The sequence below is a fragment of the Colletotrichum fructicola genome, assembly GCF_000319635.2.
Source record: "Colletotrichum fructicola Nara gc5 chromosome Unknown KSG_Nara_v1_contig01, whole genome shotgun sequence".
In the NCBI taxonomy this organism is placed as follows: Eukaryota; Fungi; Ascomycota; class Sordariomycetes; order Glomerellales; family Glomerellaceae; genus Colletotrichum; species Colletotrichum fructicola.
Window position 1 is genome coordinate 2087353 of NW_027094051.1, and position 19480 is coordinate 2106832.

General features: G+C 55.3%; 5 protein-coding genes across 5 annotated transcripts; 3 read left to right on the plus strand and 2 right to left on the minus strand.

The window, feature by feature from the left end:
• Positions 1 to 3464: 3464 nt before the first annotated feature.
• CGGC5_v000595 (uncharacterized protein) lies at positions 3465 to 4681 on the plus strand (the record flags this gene model as incomplete). The annotated part of the gene is made up of 4 exons (XM_032032278.1): positions 3465 to 3625; positions 3699 to 4126; positions 4181 to 4305; positions 4361 to 4681. The coding sequence occupies 4 exons, from the start codon at positions 3465 to 3467 to the stop codon at positions 4679 to 4681; spliced, it is 1035 nt and encodes a 344-aa protein (XP_031888556.1).
• An 834-nt stretch (positions 4682 to 5515) lies between these two features.
• mug151 (Meiotically up-regulated gene 151 protein) lies at positions 5516 to 6481 on the minus strand (the record flags this gene model as incomplete). Its single annotated transcript, XM_032032277.1, has 3 exons — positions 5516 to 6237; positions 6301 to 6349; positions 6410 to 6481. The coding sequence occupies 3 exons, from the start codon at positions 6479 to 6481 to the stop codon at positions 5516 to 5518; spliced, it is 843 nt and encodes a 280-aa protein (XP_031888555.1).
• A 4705-nt stretch (positions 6482 to 11186) lies between these two features.
• Positions 11187 to 11675, minus strand: CGGC5_v000597 (uncharacterized protein; the record flags this gene model as incomplete). Its single annotated transcript, XM_032032274.1, has 2 exons — positions 11187 to 11345; positions 11445 to 11675. The coding sequence occupies 2 exons, from the start codon at positions 11673 to 11675 to the stop codon at positions 11187 to 11189; spliced, it is 390 nt and encodes a 129-aa protein (XP_031888378.1).
• Positions 11676 to 12977: 1302 nt separating this feature from the next.
• ADE17 (Bifunctional purine biosynthesis protein ADE17) lies at positions 12978 to 14888 on the plus strand (the record flags this gene model as incomplete). Its single annotated transcript, XM_032032273.1, has 3 exons — positions 12978 to 13123; positions 13200 to 14682; positions 14733 to 14888. 3 exons carry the CDS (start codon positions 12978 to 12980, stop codon positions 14886 to 14888), a joined length of 1785 nt encoding a protein of 594 aa, XP_031888369.1.
• Positions 14889 to 18899: 4011 nt separating this feature from the next.
• ZAP1 (Zinc-responsive transcriptional regulator ZAP1) lies at positions 18900 to 19480 on the plus strand (the record flags this gene model as incomplete). The annotated part of the gene is made up of 4 exons (XM_066150694.1): positions 18900 to 19008; positions 19062 to 19208; positions 19255 to 19368; positions 19419 to 19480. 4 exons carry the CDS (start codon positions 18900 to 18902, stop codon positions 19478 to 19480), a joined length of 432 nt encoding a protein of 143 aa, XP_066009822.1.

The window sequence follows — 19480 nt, forward strand, 5'->3', positions numbered from 1 at the left end:
TAAATTACTGGCATCGCGGGGTAGACGGTATCATTTTGCCCTCAACGCTGCGATTGCATGATCCCTGACCTCACAAATGTGGGATGCGCCTCAGCTCAGTTCAGGGTCAGCCTGGACATCGTGAGCTGAGATGAAGGGTTGATCAGGAAAAGATGGTGGGTGATGGCGGAATGGGTTCTGAAACCAAGGCATACGACAGCGTCGCAATTCCGCTGGCTCGCTCAGCCGTGTAGAGTCATATATGAATGTAAAAGGACGCAGAGAGTTCTGGATTTCGAATAACAGGGTTAGGCTTCGGATGCCAATCATTGGCAGCTATTGCCATCCTATCAGTGGTCGGTCCGACGTTTTGAAACGAAACCCTCAGTGGTGTCTTTCGAATTTATTTCCGATCCGACGGCTTCGCTGTCATTGTTAGATCCGAGCGTTGCCCACCAAGACAGCCAACAACAGAAAAGTCCCGGCGTGGTGGGTTGGGTTCCACGATTCTCGGTCAGTTAACGTCAGGCGGTGCGGCGACTTGAGACGGAATTACGTCTGTTGGGAGGTTGAAAGGCCGGGAACCGTTGTCGGCGGCGACGGGATCGTGAAAGACGTCGCGTGAGGAGCCCGAACCTTGGGCCAGGTTGTGAGAGGTACATTGCGCGGCATGATGGATGGATGTAGGATCCATACGTCTCTAACACGGTTAGTGATGCTATTGTGGCTCTGTGAGTAACCACGGATAATCGGATCGCGAAGGATGGTGGGTTTTTGGCAAAGTTTTGGACGAGGTTAATGTATTTGGAAAGGAAGCAGACGATGTTCCTTCGTCTTTGGTTTTCTGCCTTCGGGTCCCAACGTAGTACTCGGCCGATTGAATCGAGTCGAGTCGGGCCAAGTCGAGTCAGCCCCAGCCCACTCGGGCAAGAAGCTTGTGCAGGGGTGGTTGACGGCATCCCGCGTGGCACACGATAAAGTCGGTGACGACGGGGAGAAAAGAAGAGACCGACAACGAGGACAACCCGAACAATTGCAAATGCTGTAGTACAGACGAGAAAGACTTCAAATGTCGAAGTGGGTGTGACACGGAGTGACAGCCTTCCCCGAGAGCTTCCCATATTGAGAGACGAGAGAGGCGGCAACACTGTGAAGAGGGTGGACGCACAGAGCATCGAGCAGCTTCAGCTCCACTGGTCATCAGCGACGAGACGCATGTCGTTGGCCGCTCAGTTGCTGTTGTTGGTGTGTGATTTCCGGTGGAGATGCGCTAGGTAAGGCACCTGGTGCTTCTAGGTTGTGATTCTCCACTGCCCGGTGCCTTTCCCCCTCCTTTGCGCGCCCAGGTTCCCCGTCCAAGAAGAAAGTGCAGCAGCGGCCTCCGCTCCCCCCGCCAGCACCCGTCGTGCCCAGGCCGGGGTATGCAGGGGTTCGAGTGGTTGGGGTGGGCACGCGATGGACGACTTCAATGTCGGCTGCCCTTCGCCGTCCTGCAGTCTGCAGGTGCCTCGTCCCAGAGTGAGAGCACCTTCTTCGTTTTCAGTTTTTTTAGTGGGCGCGCAAAAGCAAAAGGCCCCCTCCACTTCCTAATGTTTTTTTCACTTTTTTGCCTTCGACTAGCTGGGCAGGGCAGGTACTTGGGGTGTCTCGTTCTCTCGTACTCAAAGCAAATCATTGGCTTCCTGCGTCAAATCTCCGATGCTATTTCAGCGTGTCCAGCCAATCCAAACGCTTCCTCACCCCATTTCGGTCTGCTGCCGCTCCCTCTGTGCTGTCATTTCGACACCGTCCTTTTCTCTGCATACGTACTTTGCTTGTATCCACGAACTGGTGCCCTTCCCCCGCCCATCTGTGCACGCCAGCAATCCCTCCCATCCGTGGTTCACTAGCACTTTGCCTGGTGCTTGTTTGTCAGCTCTTTCCTGCGAAATCCGTCGTGTGATGCCTCTCGACGCCATGCGTTCATCGTGGCTAGGGCAGCCAAGATTCGGCGCGATCCAGAAGGCAGCCCTGGGGTTTTCGAGGCCAAGCTGCTCATTGGCCCTTGGGCAGAGTCCGACGACTTCACCAGTGGCGCACGGCAACTTTGCGGGCACGACGAACAGCCGTCAGCCTCAGGGCCGTGATACTTTGATTGGACAGGCGAGGATTCCCTCTCCAGCGCTAGAAGCCAGCCGGACCTGCCTAGTGGCCATTGGGCCGCTGCTGGGAAAAGCTCAACGTCCACTGGATTCCTTGCCTCCACGATGAAGCTTGTCTCATCTCCAAAAATGCAAACCGTCGCCCCCCAGCCGTTTATTCTTTTCACGCCGCACCCATCTTAGTTCTCAGACTTCTCCGGCTCTTCAAGCCAACCGACGACCCGAACGGCCTATCATGGGCTGACAATTCAAAAAGACGGCATCATGGTCTCGAAATGCAATGGCCAACCCGCGTTCTCGCCTTGCTCCCCTGCCTCTTTTGGCGGCCAAGCCACCAGAGCCCGTATATTGCGCCGCAGACGCAAATCAGTGCTACCACACACGAGATCACTTTCATATGCTTGACCCAAGACCTCAATTCTCTTCACAAGATACCGAGGGACCGCCAGCCGGTCGCCCAGCAGGATTGCAACTCTGCATGTTACTAGGCACCGCGCAAGGGACCACCCCGGCTCTGCTCGACACACAATGCGGGGCAACCGCTTCGAGATGGTGTCGACCTTGTTCTCGGCATGCCACCCAATCTGGACGCTGCCCCGGCCTGCCCTTGCGAGTCTACCGCCGCCAGCCCATCCGTACCATCCATCCTGAACCCTCCCAAGCGCAGATTCGGACGTCAAATCTTGGTGACCTGACAGCTTTTTCATCTGCATCCAGTCACGCCGTGCCATCTGACTGGTCGATCCCGACTCCTTGTTACGCAGTTGGGCTAAGTATCCGTTGGATAGATAGCCCACGCACACGACGTACGGATACTATGGATGGTACATGCCCACTTCGTTTTCCCATAAACAGAGGTCAAAATGTACGCCGGGCACATATGTACTCAATATCCACTCACGCCCAGCCCAGGTATGTACCTGCGCCGCGACCCAACTTCAGACTACCCCGTCTACCTACCGAGTCGGGGCGTCTTAGTCGAATGGGTCGAGGCGAGCGAGAGGGTTACATGCTTGAACCATTGTGGACATGAAGATCTCGAGCTATCGCTACCGTGTGATGCTTTAAGGGTGCCCATTATTCCCCGGCATCCCCAACCCTTACCCCAGAAAGCATCTCTCGATCTCTGTACTTAAACACCTTTGGTCCCACTCGACTGCTTGGTTCCTCGATACCCTGCCCGCCATCGTTCAGCTGTCATCGAGACATCCAAGCGGACTGTTTGCTCCTTCGCCTCCTTCGAGAGAAACATCGGCCCGTTACGGAAGCGAGCAACAACTCTACGACTATTGCATCCCACAACGCATAACGCACACATAAGACGCACAGCACGACTCGGTCAAGATGAGGGACAAGCAAGATATCAACCATTCCGAAAACGCCTTGAACGGTGTCAATTCTGGAGGAAGCGGAAAGAACAAGTCCTGCATGAGGCATTGCAAGAAGCTGTGGTGGGCTTATCTACTCCTGCTGGTGGTCATCACCGCCATTGTCGTCCCAGTCATGTATGTGCACGCGATCAGATCCTTACTAACTACCGGGACGCTCCTCCAAGCATGATACTGACCCTTCCTGCAGCATTTTGGTTGCCGTTCCAAAGATTGCCCAGCATAAGCTCGACGAAGCCGAGCTCGTTGTCGATGGAATTACCCTCTCCAACACAAAGTCCAACTCATACACCATGGCCATCAACTCGACTTTGAAATCGGACGGCAAGGTCAAGGCCACGATTGAGGGCTTCGAGGGAGTCATGTACCTCGAGGACTTGGAGCCGCACACCCCCTTTGTGACTATCAACTTCCCCGAGACCAAGTCCGTCAAGGAGCAGACCGTCAACATCAGCCAGCCTATCCAGATCCAGAACATGGCGGCCTTCACAACATTCAACACCTGGTTCCAAGCAAACGAATCCCTTAGAGTCACAGTCTACGGCGAGACCCACGTCAAGGTCTCTGGACTCCCCAAGAGATACCCCGTGACCTTCAAGAACACGGTCACCCTGCAGGGTACGATCTGAGTTCAGCCCCCAAGTTATCGCATGATAAGCTAACAAAACCTAGCCCTTAACGATTTCAAGGGACTCAATGTCACAGAGAGCGAGATCAGCCTGACCCCCGACGCCAATGGCGACAACTTCAAGGGCAAAGTGACGATCCCCAACCACTCCGTCATCACTCTCGAAATCGTAAGTTCATGCAGGTCAGCCAGGTTGCTGTCGTAACTGACACGAAGCTTTCCAGGGCAACGCCTCTTTCCGCAACCTGCTCAATAATAACGAAATCGGCACCGTCTATATTGACAACCTTGTTCTGCATCCGGGCGACAACAACGTCAACATGCGCGCCAACATCTCCCAGGCCCCCGTCCTCACGGCCATCCAGGCGAAGCCCGCTTGCGAGAACGGCGTCATCCCCTTTGGCCTGAACGGCAAGGACGTTGTTAATGGCGGTCAGAGACTGTCGTACTTTGCTGATGCCCTGGCTGCTGGCACCGTCCTTACTGACATCAACGTCGGCGCTGCCCTCAAGAAGATCGGTCTCAATCTTACCTGCAGCTCTTAAGCAAGCGAGCCTTACGATTAGAGAAGATAAACGCATGGGGAGAACGGGATATGGGGAGGCAAGGTGTCTGCTCGCTGGTTCGAAATAATGGTTTACTTCTACTCTCACGGGGGAGGATTTACGTGCTATGTGTGGAAGATTTCGATACCTTGACCTCTGTGAGATGACGATACACAGTGAAGCTGGGCGCTATATGGCTGCAATAGCTAAATCATGATACATGTTCCGCAATTATCGTCCCTTTTGATACAGATTGGTATGCTCCGCAGGAAGGTTCTAACTGACAACCTCGCGATGCCAGTTGTTCACACAAGATTAAGCCTATTTCCGACGTCATGAAACTCACCCCATCTTCACCCTACGGCTTCTCAACCTTCTTGCTTGACGCACATTCCCGTCACCTGTCGTCCAAAATTCATCTTCGGTCCGTGTCCCAGACTTCTTCTGCTCTGACGACACGGATGACGGTGCACACCCACACATGGGAGACACGAGGAACACACGGATGCCATCGTCCTAAGGGGGTATCACAATGCCTTTTCCCTCCTTCTCATCTCTCCTCGCTTACAATCAGACGCCGTCAACGCAGATGAAAAGCACTGACTTCTCATCGCAAATCCACGTGCTAGAAGACCACTCGTGAAGCGCGCCTCGGCCCAAGACATCCTGAGACGCCTGCAGAAACCTTGCTCCTCTTTTTTTCTGCCTGTCCAACCCCACGTAGCGCGTAATGCAAGGCCATGTAACCCCAAACTGATCTTCGCGAGCGCTGACTATGCCCATATGCCGTATGCACTAAGAGCTGAAGGGGGGGCGTGGGATCGACTTTTCACACTACCAGCCGCCGCCCGCCTTTCGCTTCCCCGCGCGGGAGATGGCCCCCTGCTCGGACGAAGAAGCCGAAGCCGCCGCCGCCGCCGCCTCGTTACCGGGAGACGCGACTTCGGATGCAGAAGGACCGCCGGCAGCCGCTGGAACGAACTCGACTGGCCCGCCGGCCTTTCTCAACCCAGCACGCTCGGCGCGGACCCGCTCCTGGCTCTGTCGCAGCGCGGTCCTGGTAGCCCACTCGGGGAGGGCTGCTTCAGACGTGGGGTCCCAAATGTCGAGGGGCAGCGTGGTGGCGTAGCCGCCGCGGCCGTCGATGTCGACAAAGTCCATGAGCTTGTCGGTGAGGCTTGGATTGCGTAGGGCGGAGGACTGGGCGAGCTTGGCGTTGAAGTGCACACCCTTCTTCTTGAGTTCGATGAACTGGGTGAACTTGGCGGTTAGGGCTGGGGGAGGGGAGCCTGGAGGCGAGGGGGGGATGTCGAAGTTCGGGACCGGGGGGAGGGTCAGGTCGCGGAGGAGGGCGCGGGAGGCTGTGTAGGGCGAGTCTGCACCGTCGGCTGCTTGTGACAACGGCCCCTGGGGTAGCTGGGCTCCCATGGATGGTAGGGCAGGTCCTAGAGGAACGGAATGCTGTTGAACGGGGCCGATCGTTATGTTCTCTGACGGTGGTTGCGGCTCCTGAGCCTCTTGCTTTGGTGGCTGTGGTGATAGTGGCTTGGCATCTTCTAAGAGTTTGTCAATATGAGATTCGCAAGAGCTAGATGAATGCGTATATCACGTCCGCTTACTTGAATCGGGCTGCTGTGGGGGCGGTGCGGTTGTTTTTGAAGTTTCGGTCTGCGGATGATGAGTTAGTGAATTGCTTGGGAGAAAGGAGTAGTGAGTGAGTGACGGCACCTTCTCCTGAGGAATAGTCTCTTGGACATCGTCATCCTCGTCACTGCTGTCATATGCGACCAGGCCAGCCATTTTGATTGAAGTAAAATGAAAATAAAAGTAAAAAACTGCCAAGAACTTCAGATGATCGTGGGGGAAAATCAAGATGAATTCAGCTCTGTAGCGATGGCGTTGATCAAGGTGAAGCGCTGGTGTGAGTTCCTTACAGGCTAGCTAAATTCCGGGGAATTAAATTGGATTTTTTCGATTGGCCTACTAGGGTGGGTCCTTGCCGCAAGGTCTGACCTCACGTTTGGGCGGCCTGGAGCAACCTAAGTATCACGTCGCGACCTTTTTCCGCCCCTCTCAAACTTCTCCAGCCGCATGTCATCAGCGTCGCCATCCTAGCAGACCGATCTGTTGACGACGCTCCTTCTTCACACCATCATTTTACCCTACGGAGCTGTCAGAGCCAAGCTCCAACAGTGGTGACACCCAGAGTGACAGAACCCTGCGAGAACAAGAAGCAAAAAAAAAGTAGCTCTCACCAAACGTAGTGTCTTGCTGAGAGTTCGAGACCTACAACATGGCTCGGACCAGGGACTCGCGCTCACCATCGCCTGCAGGAAGCCAATACAACGCGAGACGCCACCGCAAAGACGATGACAGGCGCGATCGGGATCGCCGCGATGACGGCAGAGACTACCGTCGTCGCTCGCGGTCCAGGAGCCCTGGCGATGTGAGAAGACACCACCACTATTGGAGACGCGATGGGGAGCATTCTGACAAGTTCAACGAGCAGCGCCGATACCGAGATCGCGACCGTGATCGCGACTCCTACCGCCGCAGGGACCGCTCCATAGACCGACGAGACGATGATTCATATCGAGGAAGCCGACGAGACAACGACCGCCACAGAGACCGGAGGAGGTCGCGTGACCGTTACGCTGACCGAGACCGGTCGCTTGACAGACGGCGGCATCGTGACAATGACAGAGACCATCGCCCGCGGCGGGACGATTCTCGGGACAGGGTGCGCGCTAGGCGTGAGGGAACGGCTGATTCCCATCCCCGTAGCAGGCGCGATGACAGCCGTCCGCGCGCTGCGGCGCCTTCAGACAGCACGCCAACTGCCGGTAATGAGGTATGAATATCCCCCATGTATGATTGATGCGAACATCGCTAACAACGATTGATAGGCTGCTAAGCCCAAGCCTACCCCAGCACAGACTGAAGCTGACAAGAAGGCTGAGCGACTCGCCAGACTTGAGGCGTGGAAGAAGAGCAGGGAGACCAAGGCGAGCAAAGAGAATGAGGTTAATCCAAGTCAGACTAGGAATCTCCTTGCTGAGATGGACAAGAAGTCCGTGCCTTCACCGGCCGCTGCTTCGCCCACCGTTGCGTCGCCCGCCGTGGCCTCACCCGCTGTCGCGTCTCCTGGAGCTGCATCGCCAGCTCCGACACAGGCGACATCTGGAGCCGCATCGCCGGCTGTGCCTTATTCAGGCAAATTTGACCCAAAGGCGATTGCCAAAAAGTCTGCGGCGTCACTCAAGCAATCCAACTCGAATGGTGTTCTGGGCTTGCTTGACGGCCGTCCTGAAAAGAGTACTGCTGCTGTTGCGCAGACCACCAAAGGTACGTTTGTTCCGCGATCTGCCACGCATACTCCTGCTTACCAAGACATCTCAGCTTCCGCATTGCCCGCCAATCGAGGAAACCTGAGCGCCTTCGGCTTCCACAAGCAGGCCGACAGCGACAAGCTGCCCAGCAAACGCAAGCTGGACCTCGACGAAGAGGAGGGAACGAAGAGGAAACTTACGAAGTTGCCCGCCCTTCCCCTCGAGGCTGATGACACCCCCTATGCTGATCAAGATGAGGACGATGAGTCTGACGGCGGCAACTTTGCCGAGACTGAGGAAGAGGCTATTGCGGCCGCTCGCGCAGCACACGAACGGCGAGAGAAGGAAATGCAAGAAGCAAAAGACGAGGAAAAGCCCGACGTCACAATGGATGACGCGGCTCCGGCTCAGACGAACGGCGCTACCGAAGAATCCTCAGCGGACAAGATGGATGTCGAAGAGGAAGACGAGGTTGATCCCTTGGATGCCTTCATGGCCGACTTGGACACCAAGCCCAAACCTGCTGCTCCCAAGGCAAGTACATCATCGAAGAAGGTCCAAGAACCCGAGGCGTACTTCAGTGACGATGACTACGCCTTCAAGGCAGAAGACAAAGATGCGAATGCAATCCTCGCCATGGCAGCCAAGCGCAAGAAGAAGGATATTCCCACCATCGATTACAGCAAGCTCGATCTGCAGCCAATTCGCAAGAACTTCTGGGTTGAACCAGCAGAGCTTGCAGCCTTGACCGAAGCTGAGGCCAACGACCTACGTCTGGAACTCGATGGCATCAAGGTTTCCGGGAAAGATGTCCCCAGGCCTGTCCAGAAATGGGCTCAATGTGGTCTCACACGGCAAACACTGGATGTCGTCGCCGACTTGGGATACGAAAAGCCTACGTCCATTCAAATGCAGGCGTTGCCCGTCATCATGTCCGGCCGCGATGTGGTCGGCGTAGCCAAGACTGGATCCGGTAAAACGGTTGCTTTCCTCCTGCCCATGTTCCGTCACATTATGGACCAGCCTCCCATCAAGGACACCGATGGTCCCATCGGCCTCATCATGACCCCCACCCGCGAGTTGGCGGTTCAGATTCACCGTGACTGTAAGCCTTTCCTCAAGGCCATGGGTTTGCGGGCTGTCTGCGCTTACGGCGGAGCGCCTATCAGAGATCAAATTGCCGAGCTCAAGCGAGGAGCCGAAATCGTTGTCTGTACGCCTGGCCGCATGATTGATCTGCTGGCAGCCAATCAAGGCCGTGTCACCAACCTGCGCCGCGTCTCATACGTCGTCCTTGATGAAGCAGATCGAATGTTTGACATGGGTTTCGAGCCTCAAGTCATGAAGATCTTTGCCAACATGCGACCTGACCGCCAGACCATCTTGTTCTCGGCGACGATGCCTCGCATCATTGACTCTCTTACCAAGAAGGTGCTGAAGTCTCCAGTAGAGATAACCGTCGGTGGCCGCAGCGTCGTAGCGCCAGACATTACGCAAAAGGTCGAGGTCATCCCTGAAGACGCCAAATTCGTCCACCTCCTAGGACTCCTTGGTGAGCTTTACGACGAGGACGAGGACGCCCGTACTCTCATCTTTGTCGAACGTCAAGAGAAGGCAGACGACTTGCTCAAGGAGCTCATGGTGAAGGGTTACCCATGCATGTCAATCCACGGCGGTAAAGACCAGATTGATCGAGACTCTACGATTGCTGATTTCAAAAAGGGCATTGTCCCTATCCTTATTGCCACCTCCGTTGCCGCCAGAGGTCTAGACGTCAAACAGTTGAAGCTGGTTGTCAATTATGATGCCCCTAACCATCTGGAAGATTATGTCCACCGCGCCGGTCGAACCGGAAGAGCCGGTAACAAGGGTACTGCTGTTACTTTCATCACTGAAGAGCAAGAGAACTGCGCTCCTGGTATTGCCAAAGCTTTGGAGCAGAGCGGTCAACCTATACCTGACCGTCTGAACGAGATGCGCAAGGCCCACAAGGACAAGGTCAAGGCTGGCAAAGCCAAGGACACTTCTGGTTTCGGTGGAAAGGGTCTAGATCGTCTCGATGCCGAGCGTGAAGCTGCCCGTCTTCGCGAGCGCAAGACCCACAAGGCCGAGGGCGAGGAAGACGACGTGAAGGAAGAGAAGACTGAGGAAGACAAGGGCAAGGATGCCGCGTCTGCCATTAAGTCAGCCGTCTCCGCGATTGTATCACGCAACGCCAACAAGCCTGAGGGAGAAGCAAAGCCCAAGGACGCGCCGGCCGCCGCGGGTGCCCCTGGTGGCAAGAAGCCTCTGGACGCTGTTAGTGCCGCGATCAGTGCTATCAACGAGCGCCTTGGCAAGGCTGGCCAGCTACGTTCCGGACAGCCCATTGACAATAAGGGACCTGATGCCGGTGCTTACCACGCCACGCTGGAGATCAACGACTTCCCGCAGAAGGCCAGATGGGCCGTCACAAACAGAACCAACGTGGCCAAGATTCTGGAGGCGACTGGCGTGTCAATCACCACGAAGGGAACGTTCTATCCGGCGGGCAAGGAAGTTCCTCCTGGAGCAGACCCCAAGCTGTACATCCTTGTTGAGGGTGACACTGAGGTCGTAGTGGGGGCTGCTATTACAGAGCTCACTCGTCTCTTGAGCGAAGGTACAGTGGCCGCTGCCACGGCGGACAGCCGCGCGCCCGCCTCTGGACGTTACAACGTCGTTTAGAATCTTTTGTGTGTCTTTCGTTGTCCATAGTAAGCTCGTATTTAAGTCGGTTGTCGGAGTGGCGGCGTCAGGAAAGAGGGAGGTTCGCCTCGAAATATACATCAGGGCACACATAACGGAAGGGAGATCCGTCCTTATCGGGCTGTAGTATTAGTGAGAGGTTTCAATAAAAAACGCGCTCTTCAGATTGGCTCAGTTCTCGGTGAACGGTGGATGAGACTAAGTAGCCATCGTCGGTCGCATCTTTCAACGTCTTGATAGTCTGCTGGGGAGACCACCAACTTATGCCGAGAAGCGCGGGACCGAATCATAGGAGGGCTAGTTGTTTCCGACAGAGAATAGGTCAATGTAATAAATCTGCTTTCCCATGCGCTAATAATGACAAAACCAAGAGGTATTATGGAAACGACGCCCGCCAAACCCCATATTATCTTGCAAAGAACGCTGCCTCCTCTTCCTCAACGCCCGGTCTAGTTGTAGGTCCTCGCCTCAGCTGCGGCATCAGCATCGCGCTGGCGCAATTGCTGGGTGCTGGCATCCTTCAGTAAATCGGTCTGCGTCTGCTTCTTTTGCGCATTCAGTTGCGAGCCCAGCTTCCCCGTCGACTTGTTCGCTGCTTTTGCGCGGGCCTGTTGCGGTACATGTTAGCAACACTGTCTCATAGTGTTCCAAGGGGGGTCCATCAGTCGCCTGGCTTGGCATAGGACGGTGAGGGGGGCGCCTCTTACCTCTGCTGCCTCGGCGGCCCTGCGTCGCGCGTCGTCCGCGTCAGCGTTGGACCGCTCTCCGGATGCGCCACCGCCGCCGCTGCCGCTACCACCACCCAGTGTCCTCGGAGGCCCTCCTACTCTCGCGGGGATGGGCGCGGTCTTGGGTTGGGGCGGGGGCGCGGTGCCGAGGGGGCGGCCCGGGGAGGAGAAGTTGTCATCGCCCGACTCCTTGCCGCAGACGGAGCCCATTGTCGCAACGGCGGTTCGGGGACAGGGTATGGATGGTCCTTTGTTTGATCGATATGCGCGCGCGGCGGTGGCGAGATCGTTTCGGGGGCGCGATTCAGGACGGAAGACGGAGCCAACGGTCGGGAGGATGAGGTTCGGCGGGTTGGGAGTCCGGAGGGAGGAGGTCGGTGCGGATGTACGTAATTACGGTGTGTTCGCGGCGGCGGCCGGGATGCAGGGTCTAGGAAGTGTGGTTATCTGACTTGTCGGTTGCGATCAGGGTTGCGACGGTCGTTCGGTGGGATATACTGCTGTCGCGGTAGGAACGGATGAATGAGATGAGACGCTGGAAGAGGTTCGGAGAGGAAAACGTCAACATAAGGACCACTTGGCCCGGGGAAATTCAGGGCCGCGTAAGGTAACCTCGTCTATTGACATGAAGCCAAGACTGCGACGGGAGGTTCGACGACAGCTGCGCCGCCCTGCCACAATGGACGCCGCGCACACGGTACACCCGGCGAAGAGACGCTAACAATCAGCAGGCAAGGGTCCCGTGGTGCTTCGCTGGGTCCGTTTGTCTCTGTACGGGTAAACCGCCTTCCAGGGCTGTGCTACAGCGGGGGCGGGGTTCATTGGCCCGAGACAGGTCGCTCCGACCTCCCCCCAGCCAGTGTCTCCAAAAATGACGCTGCAGCGCCGGACCAATGGCCGAAACTCCAATTCTCATAGTGTTTTCGCAGAAATCTGCAAACTTTGGCGCTTCAGATTCACCAGGTGGGGGCGGGGATTCACAGCCTGCGCGGCAAACGCGACAATGATTCCTCCGCTGGCTTGACTCAATATCTGCAATCGCCATGTCTGCGGGATAAGAGCGACTGGAGCTGTGGAAGAAGAAAGATCCTCTCTCGTGCTCAGTTTCCCCTCATCGTCGTCCCACTCGAAGGGGCCCCGGGAGGTTGGTTTGCGGTTGAGGTCACTCTTGTCGCATTGCACCAGGAGGGACGAGCATGCGACGTGGGGCAAAGTAACCTGTAAAGTACATCATCTAGCACTAAAACACCCCGCAATCCTGCGGTATCTGCCCCGTACTTTTGCCAGCGTTTTATTTTTTTTCGTAGCTGCCCCTCCCCCTCCTTGATCGGAAGCTGATTTTGCGCGCCTACCTCTCACACCCACAACGCATCATCGCGTAAGGGCAAATTTTTTGCTTTTCCAATCTTGCCTTTCCCCTACTCCTCTTCATTTCCCAATTGTCCTTTACTTTCATCCTTCATTCCCCGACACCAAGCCATTCCGTCGAGTTTTGAAGGTACCGAAGCAAAGATGTCGGGTCAGAAGATTGCCATCCTCTCTGTCTATGACAAGACGGGTCTGCTGGACCTGGCCAAGGGCCTCAACCAGCAGAATGTCCGCATCCTTGCCTCTGGCGGCACTGCCAAGATGATTCGGGAGTCTGGTTTCCCTGTTGAGTAAGTCTACCAATAAGCCATCATTACCTGGGCTTCCGTGAGTCGAACATGACTGATTGGGCTGCTCCTCGTACAGGGACGTTTCCGCCATCACCAAGGCCCCTGAGATGCTGGGCGGTCGTGTCAAGACTCTTCACCCCTCCGTTCACGCCGGCATACTTGCGAGAAACCTCGAGTCCGACGAGAAGGACCTGGCCGACCAGAACATCAACAAGGTCGACTATGTCATTTGCAACCTGTACCCCTTCAAGGACACCGTTGCCAAGGTCAATGTCACCGTCCCCGAGGCTGTCGAGGAGATTGACATTGGTGGCGTCACCCTCCTCAGAGCTGCTGCCAAGAACCACAGCCGTGTTACCATCCTCAGCGACCCCAAGGACTACGCTGAGTTCCTCAAGGAGCTTGAGACCGGCGAGATCACCGAGGAGAGCCGCAAGCGCTATGCCCTGAAGGCCTTTGAGCACACTGCCGACTATGACACCGCCATCTCCGAGTTCTTCCGTAAGCAGTATGCTGCCGACGGCAAGCAGTACATGGCTCTCAGATACGGCGCCAACCCCCACCAGAAGCCCGCGGCTGCCTTCGTGCCTTCTGGCGAACTGCCCTACAAGGTTCTCGGAGGCTCCCCCGGTTACATCAACCTCCTGGACGCCCTCAACAGCTGGCCTCTGGTCAAGGAGCTCAAGCAAGCTCTGAGCAAGCCCGCTGCTGCAAGCTTCAAGCACGTCTCCCCTGCCGGTGCCGCCATTGGAACTCTTTTGACCGAGGATGAGCGCAAGGTCTACTTTGTCAACGACATTGAGGGTATTGAATCTTCTCCCCTGGCTCAGGCCTACGCTCGTGCCCGTGGTGCCGACCGCATGAGCAGTTTCGGTGATGTGATTGCTCTCAGTGACGTTGTCGATGTACCCACTGCCAGCATCATCTCCAAGGAGGTGTCTGACGGTGTCATTGCTCCCGGTTTCGAGCCTGCCGCCCTTGAGATCCTCAAGAAGAAGAAGGGCGGAAAGTACCTGGTCCTGCAGATCGACCCCGACTACGTCCCCTCCAAGACGGAGACTAGGACCGTGTACGGCGTTACTCTGCAGCAGCACCGTAACGATATTGAGATTTCCCCCAAGTCTTTCAACAGAATCATCACGCCCAAGGACTCTGCCCCTCTGTCCGAGTCCGCCCTGCGTGACTTGACTGTGGCTACTATTGCCCTGAAGTACACTCAGAGTAACTCTGTGTGCTACGCCTACAACGGACAGGTCATCGGCCTGGGCGCCGGACAGCAGTCCAGAATCCACTGCACTCGTCTCGCTGGCGACAAGGCAGACAACTGGTGGCTCCGCTTCCACCCCCGCGTTCTGGGCATCAAGTGGAAGAAGGGCACCAAGCGCCCCGACAAGAGCAACGCCATCGACCTGCTGGTCAGCGGCGAGCTCCCCAAGTCTGGTGCGGAGCGCGACATGTTCGAGGCGGTCTTCGAGGAGGTTCCTCCCGCCTTCACTGAGGCCGAGAAGGAGGAGTGGCTTGGCAAGCTGACCAACGTCGCCGTGTCAAGTGATGCTTTCGTAAGTTTCAAATGCTCCGATAATGCAAGCCACCTGCTGACCAAGTCCAGTTCCCCTTCGTTGACAATGTTTTCCGCGCATCTCGATCCGGTGTCAAGTATATCGCCGCCCCTGGCGGCAGCCAGAACGATGGGGCCGTGTTTGACACTGCGGAGAAGCTTGGCATCACTTTCGTCGAGCAGAACATCCGCCTCTTCCATCATTAAGATCTCGTGTTTTGACAAAAGCTATGGTGTTATGGGGAACCATTGGGAATGATTGGATCGACTGGGATCCGGGGAAAATTGAGACTTAGGAGGCGTCCATTCAACTCCGAGAAATACCGGCCTCGGGCTGTGGAGATCTCAACGATGATATGCATCACGAATCGAGAGCAGCAGCCGCAGCCGTGTGAGTGGGGAGGGGCGCCGGGGAAATACGCCACGTCGGAAGAGCACTGATATTCAACATATGTCCGGAGTACTTGGGATTGACTTATTTAGGCAGATAGCGGAACATGTGGTGTGGCTTTTGCGACTTTTACGACCTCAAAGTCACTACGGAGGAAGTTGACTTCCGGTAATCATTGTTTATCATATTACACTGGCGAACAGTACTCTTTCGCAAAAGAAGATTTCAACACGAAATCTCTACTCCCTTGGGCTATTGGCGTAAACCCGCGCGCGACTTTGATTGACCGGACGTATCTCCATCGAATATCTCAGTGACGGGAGTTTCCTCAAGCCACATGCAACGATATTTTCTCTTTGGGAAGAAAAAGCCTTTTGCGTACTGAGAGTTTCTTCCGGCAGTCGGTGTTAAGCATGGCAATGTAGCAATTAAGCTTTTGAAATTATGAGGCAACTAACTGGGCATCTGATCAGTCCGTTATGACTCACACGGCTTCAGCTCTGCGAGATCCACCGAGAGATTTGTTTAGTCGAATACGATTATCGTTTGAATGAGAAAATGAGAAAACATCATGTTCCTGAAGGCATGCATATGCGGCGTCATCGCGTCATTTGCGCAGCACTGGAGCAGAAGTGGTCTACTTACACTTTGTGGCGTGATCAGTTTGGAACTTAACTTGAGGGCATGCCGCTGGTGGCTGGCTGCTCGCCTTGTTTTCTCATCCCATTGTTCTTGTGCCTGCGTTTAGATCAGGGAATTGGGTTTGGCAGTAGCCCCAAAGTTCCTATTCGCATGAGGTCCATCATGGAGGCAACAAGGCAACCAGCTATCTGGCCCTAACTCGGAGTTGAGCGCCTCAACCGCCGCGGGAGATGTTCGAATGAAGATGAGTTGTACAGATTGTGTTTAGGTCCCGTACACAGTGCTCCCTCCCATCTCAGCGAGGCGCACAGGCACAGACAGGCGCAGGCGAAAATATGCGCACCATAAACGCAGCGTTGCGGTTCTTGCTGCTTACATACGCGCAAAGCTGGACGCCCGAGCCAATCAGAGACCTCTCGTCTGCTAAGAAAGGGACGGCAGTGGATCCCAGCGCCAACCACAGGCGACTGATTACCTTCTTGAGATACGTATCCGTACCACTTGCTGGACCCCCCCTGTGACCCGTGTTCTCCACACACGCCCCCACGTTGTCAGCTCGTCAGCCTCTCAGAGGTCCAGCATTCCTGCTCATGAGAGGCTTGCTTCGGTTCACACATCACGACGGCGGATGATGGCTTGACCAGCGGCGGCGCTCATCGAGCTTTGCCTAGAAAGAGGAAACCTTACATCTTGTCTGCGAGCACCGATAACGTTGTTGGTGGCAGCGCTCAAATTACAATAAATATTTAAGACGGCAGGACCCCTGTGGTCAAGGGGGTTGCGTCGACAATCAAGCCAGAAAAAACACACACAAGAGAAAGAGAGAGAGAGAGAGAAACCAAAACCCCGGAGCGCAAGCGCAATATTGCCTCGACTCCTTCAGACCCGAAGGTAAGTACTCATCGTCACAAGTGATCTTTTAGCATGGGTTTTTGACAGAAGCGACAGGGATTCCAGTGTTACGCTGCCCCTCCGTCGCCATACTGAAAGACCGCATTTTCGCGCCGGTGGCCATCAAGGTTCTCAAAAGCGTACCGCACCTGGGCATCGTGCCTACTCCAGCAGTGAACACCGCCTTCCCAAACCACGCGCAGCAAAAGGACGCCAGTCGCAGGAGCTGCCAGGGCGACGACGAACCACCGGCTCATTTCCCCTCAGTTCGATTCACCTTCCAATTTTTCTTGCCTCCTTCCTTGCCCAGAGCCCCAAACCCAAGCTCAAGCTCAAGCTCAAGCAAGCCATAGCACGAGCTGGCTTGTCAACGGCTGGACCTCCCTCCCTCTTCTTCTAGGTTGTCTCGCTAGGTTCTTTTTGGTCCCAACCCCAAGGGTACTTCAGCCATACAAAGTCGGCGCCATTCCGTCTGCATCCCAAACTTCCTCCCAGACATAACTGGATCTTTTCCCACCAACCCCCAGACACTACGGCTACACCATCTGTTCTTCATACTTTATCCAGGGTCTTACCGTTGCGGCTCTGCGACCTTCCGAATCATTTCCACCTCGACAGTCTTCTCCAGCCAGCCCTCCTCGTGGCCCAAGTTACCTTGCCCACTGACGATCAACGTGGGGTGACCCAAGCGCGCAAACAACTTCGAAGTCAACGTCACATCTCTCTCCATCATGGACGGCCTGGGCAACCATGGCATCCATGAGCATCTTGGCCTCAGGGGAGAGACAGAAGAATATTACCAACTGCAAATGGAGCAACATCAGCACGCCCAGCACTTCCAGGGCCACGCACACAACCACCTTCATGGTCTGGTGAATGATCCTTTCCTGCCCTCCTACCACGACGACACCTGTTTAGACTTGGGCCCAGGACATACACATACCCACGGTCCCACCAAGAGTCATCAACAAACGATGAATCAAGCCCATCACGGTCGCAGCATGAGCATGGCTGCTATATCAACCAACAATTTCTCTACGCCTCACACACCAGACATTAACGTTTTCGGCCCCTTCGTCTCGAACTATACTATTGGCGTGACGCCGGAAAGCAATATGACCTTCGATCATCACAATGCAATGTCTGTGGATTGGATGACGGCCTATCAAGAGCAGCAACAGCAGCAGTTGATGGGCTATCAAGAGGAGCAGCTGCAGCAGTCAAGCCCCGCGATGCCTAGCAACCATTCTGATTGTGACGAGTCCGATTCCTGCGCAATGCAATGCCCCGACAGCCGCTGCGAGCAGGGCGTTGCCTGCAACAACAAGGATTGCGCCGAGTCTCCTTGTCTCTCTAGTTTCTCTGATTGCGACGACCCTGAGTGCGAGGGAGACGTCTGTAGCGAACCAGACTGTTTAGCGCTGGACGGGCCTTCACTGAAGGCTGCAGAGTCTCTCATTTCGTTGGAATCGAGGCCGGCGCAGTCTTCGTCCCAGCCGCCTTCTCAGCCTTTCTCAGGCCAGGGCACTCCCCATGGACTGTCGGCTCATTTAACGATGCAGTCAGTGAACATCGGCGGCCTTTCAGAGACACCGAACTTCAATATGGCGCATGGGGACTTCTACTGTTCATCATCTGCTAGGCACGGTATTCCATCCGACGGTCTCCCTATGCCACACGCCTATGCTTCTCAAGTCTATACGAACGGATCCATCGACTTGAACGACTTGAACAACAACATGGACAACTTGAACCAGTTTATCATCCATGCACTGGAACACCACGTCCCTGGCCCCCATCCTGATCGTTGTCTGGGACCTTGCTACGACACGGTCAACGGCTTGGTATTTGAAAAGTGCCCCCTCCCAATGGATTCGCACTTCCACCCAGGACAAAGAGGGTTTTGCACAGATAACTCCACGCAAGGGGAATGTAATGCACCTTTGCATTCCGAACCTGGGGCTTTCTTGGATCATATCAGGGAGATGCATCCCATGACTATTGAACAACACATGATGGAAGCAGTCTCGCAACAAACAGTTTGGCCAAGCTCCCGGGGTACTCTTCCAGCACAGAAATCGATCTCGAGGCGATCACCTCTTGACATGTCGTCGCCAACACTGTCGTCGGCTTCCGGGACACCCATGTCGGCGGAGACTCCAGTCACGCCTGACACAGATATTGGACAAGCTTGCACTTGCAAATGGAAAGTCAGTGATGACCAGATCTGTGGTCTTAGGCTTCCCAACGATGAAGCTCTCCAGAAACATTGCAAAGAAATCCACCTGAGCGCAATGGCCAAGCAGGCAAAGGGGTTCCCCTGTCTTTGGAGCACATGCCCTCGCGATACTACGTTCAACCAGAAGTCCAAGCTGGAACGCCATATGCAAACGCATACAGGATGTAAGAGACCCTGTTGCAGTCCCCTTCAGGGAAGATAACTGACTGTACCGCAGACAAACCTGTCAAGTGTGAAGTCTGTCACGCTGCACTTTCCGCCAAACAGTCGCTGGCACAACACATGCGTATACACACAGGAGAGAAGCCGTGGAAGTGCAATTTCCCGGACTGCACGCAAAGTTTCAAACAGCAGAGTGCACTCAGTAAGTTCCCATCGAAGTCTCAACATGATCTAGCTGACCTTCGTAGCCATGCACAAAAGAACCCACACTGGCGAAAAGCCACTATCTTGCGAAATCTGCGGAAAGAAGTTTGGCGAGTCCAGCAACTTGTCCAAGCACCGCAAGACTCACAACGTTAAAGGTCAGTTCACCTGTGAAGTCTGTGGCAAGGACTTCCATCGACTGGACCAGATGCGAAGACATATGAGGGTCCACGAAAACAAGGACAAGGATACGCAACATGGAAACGGTAG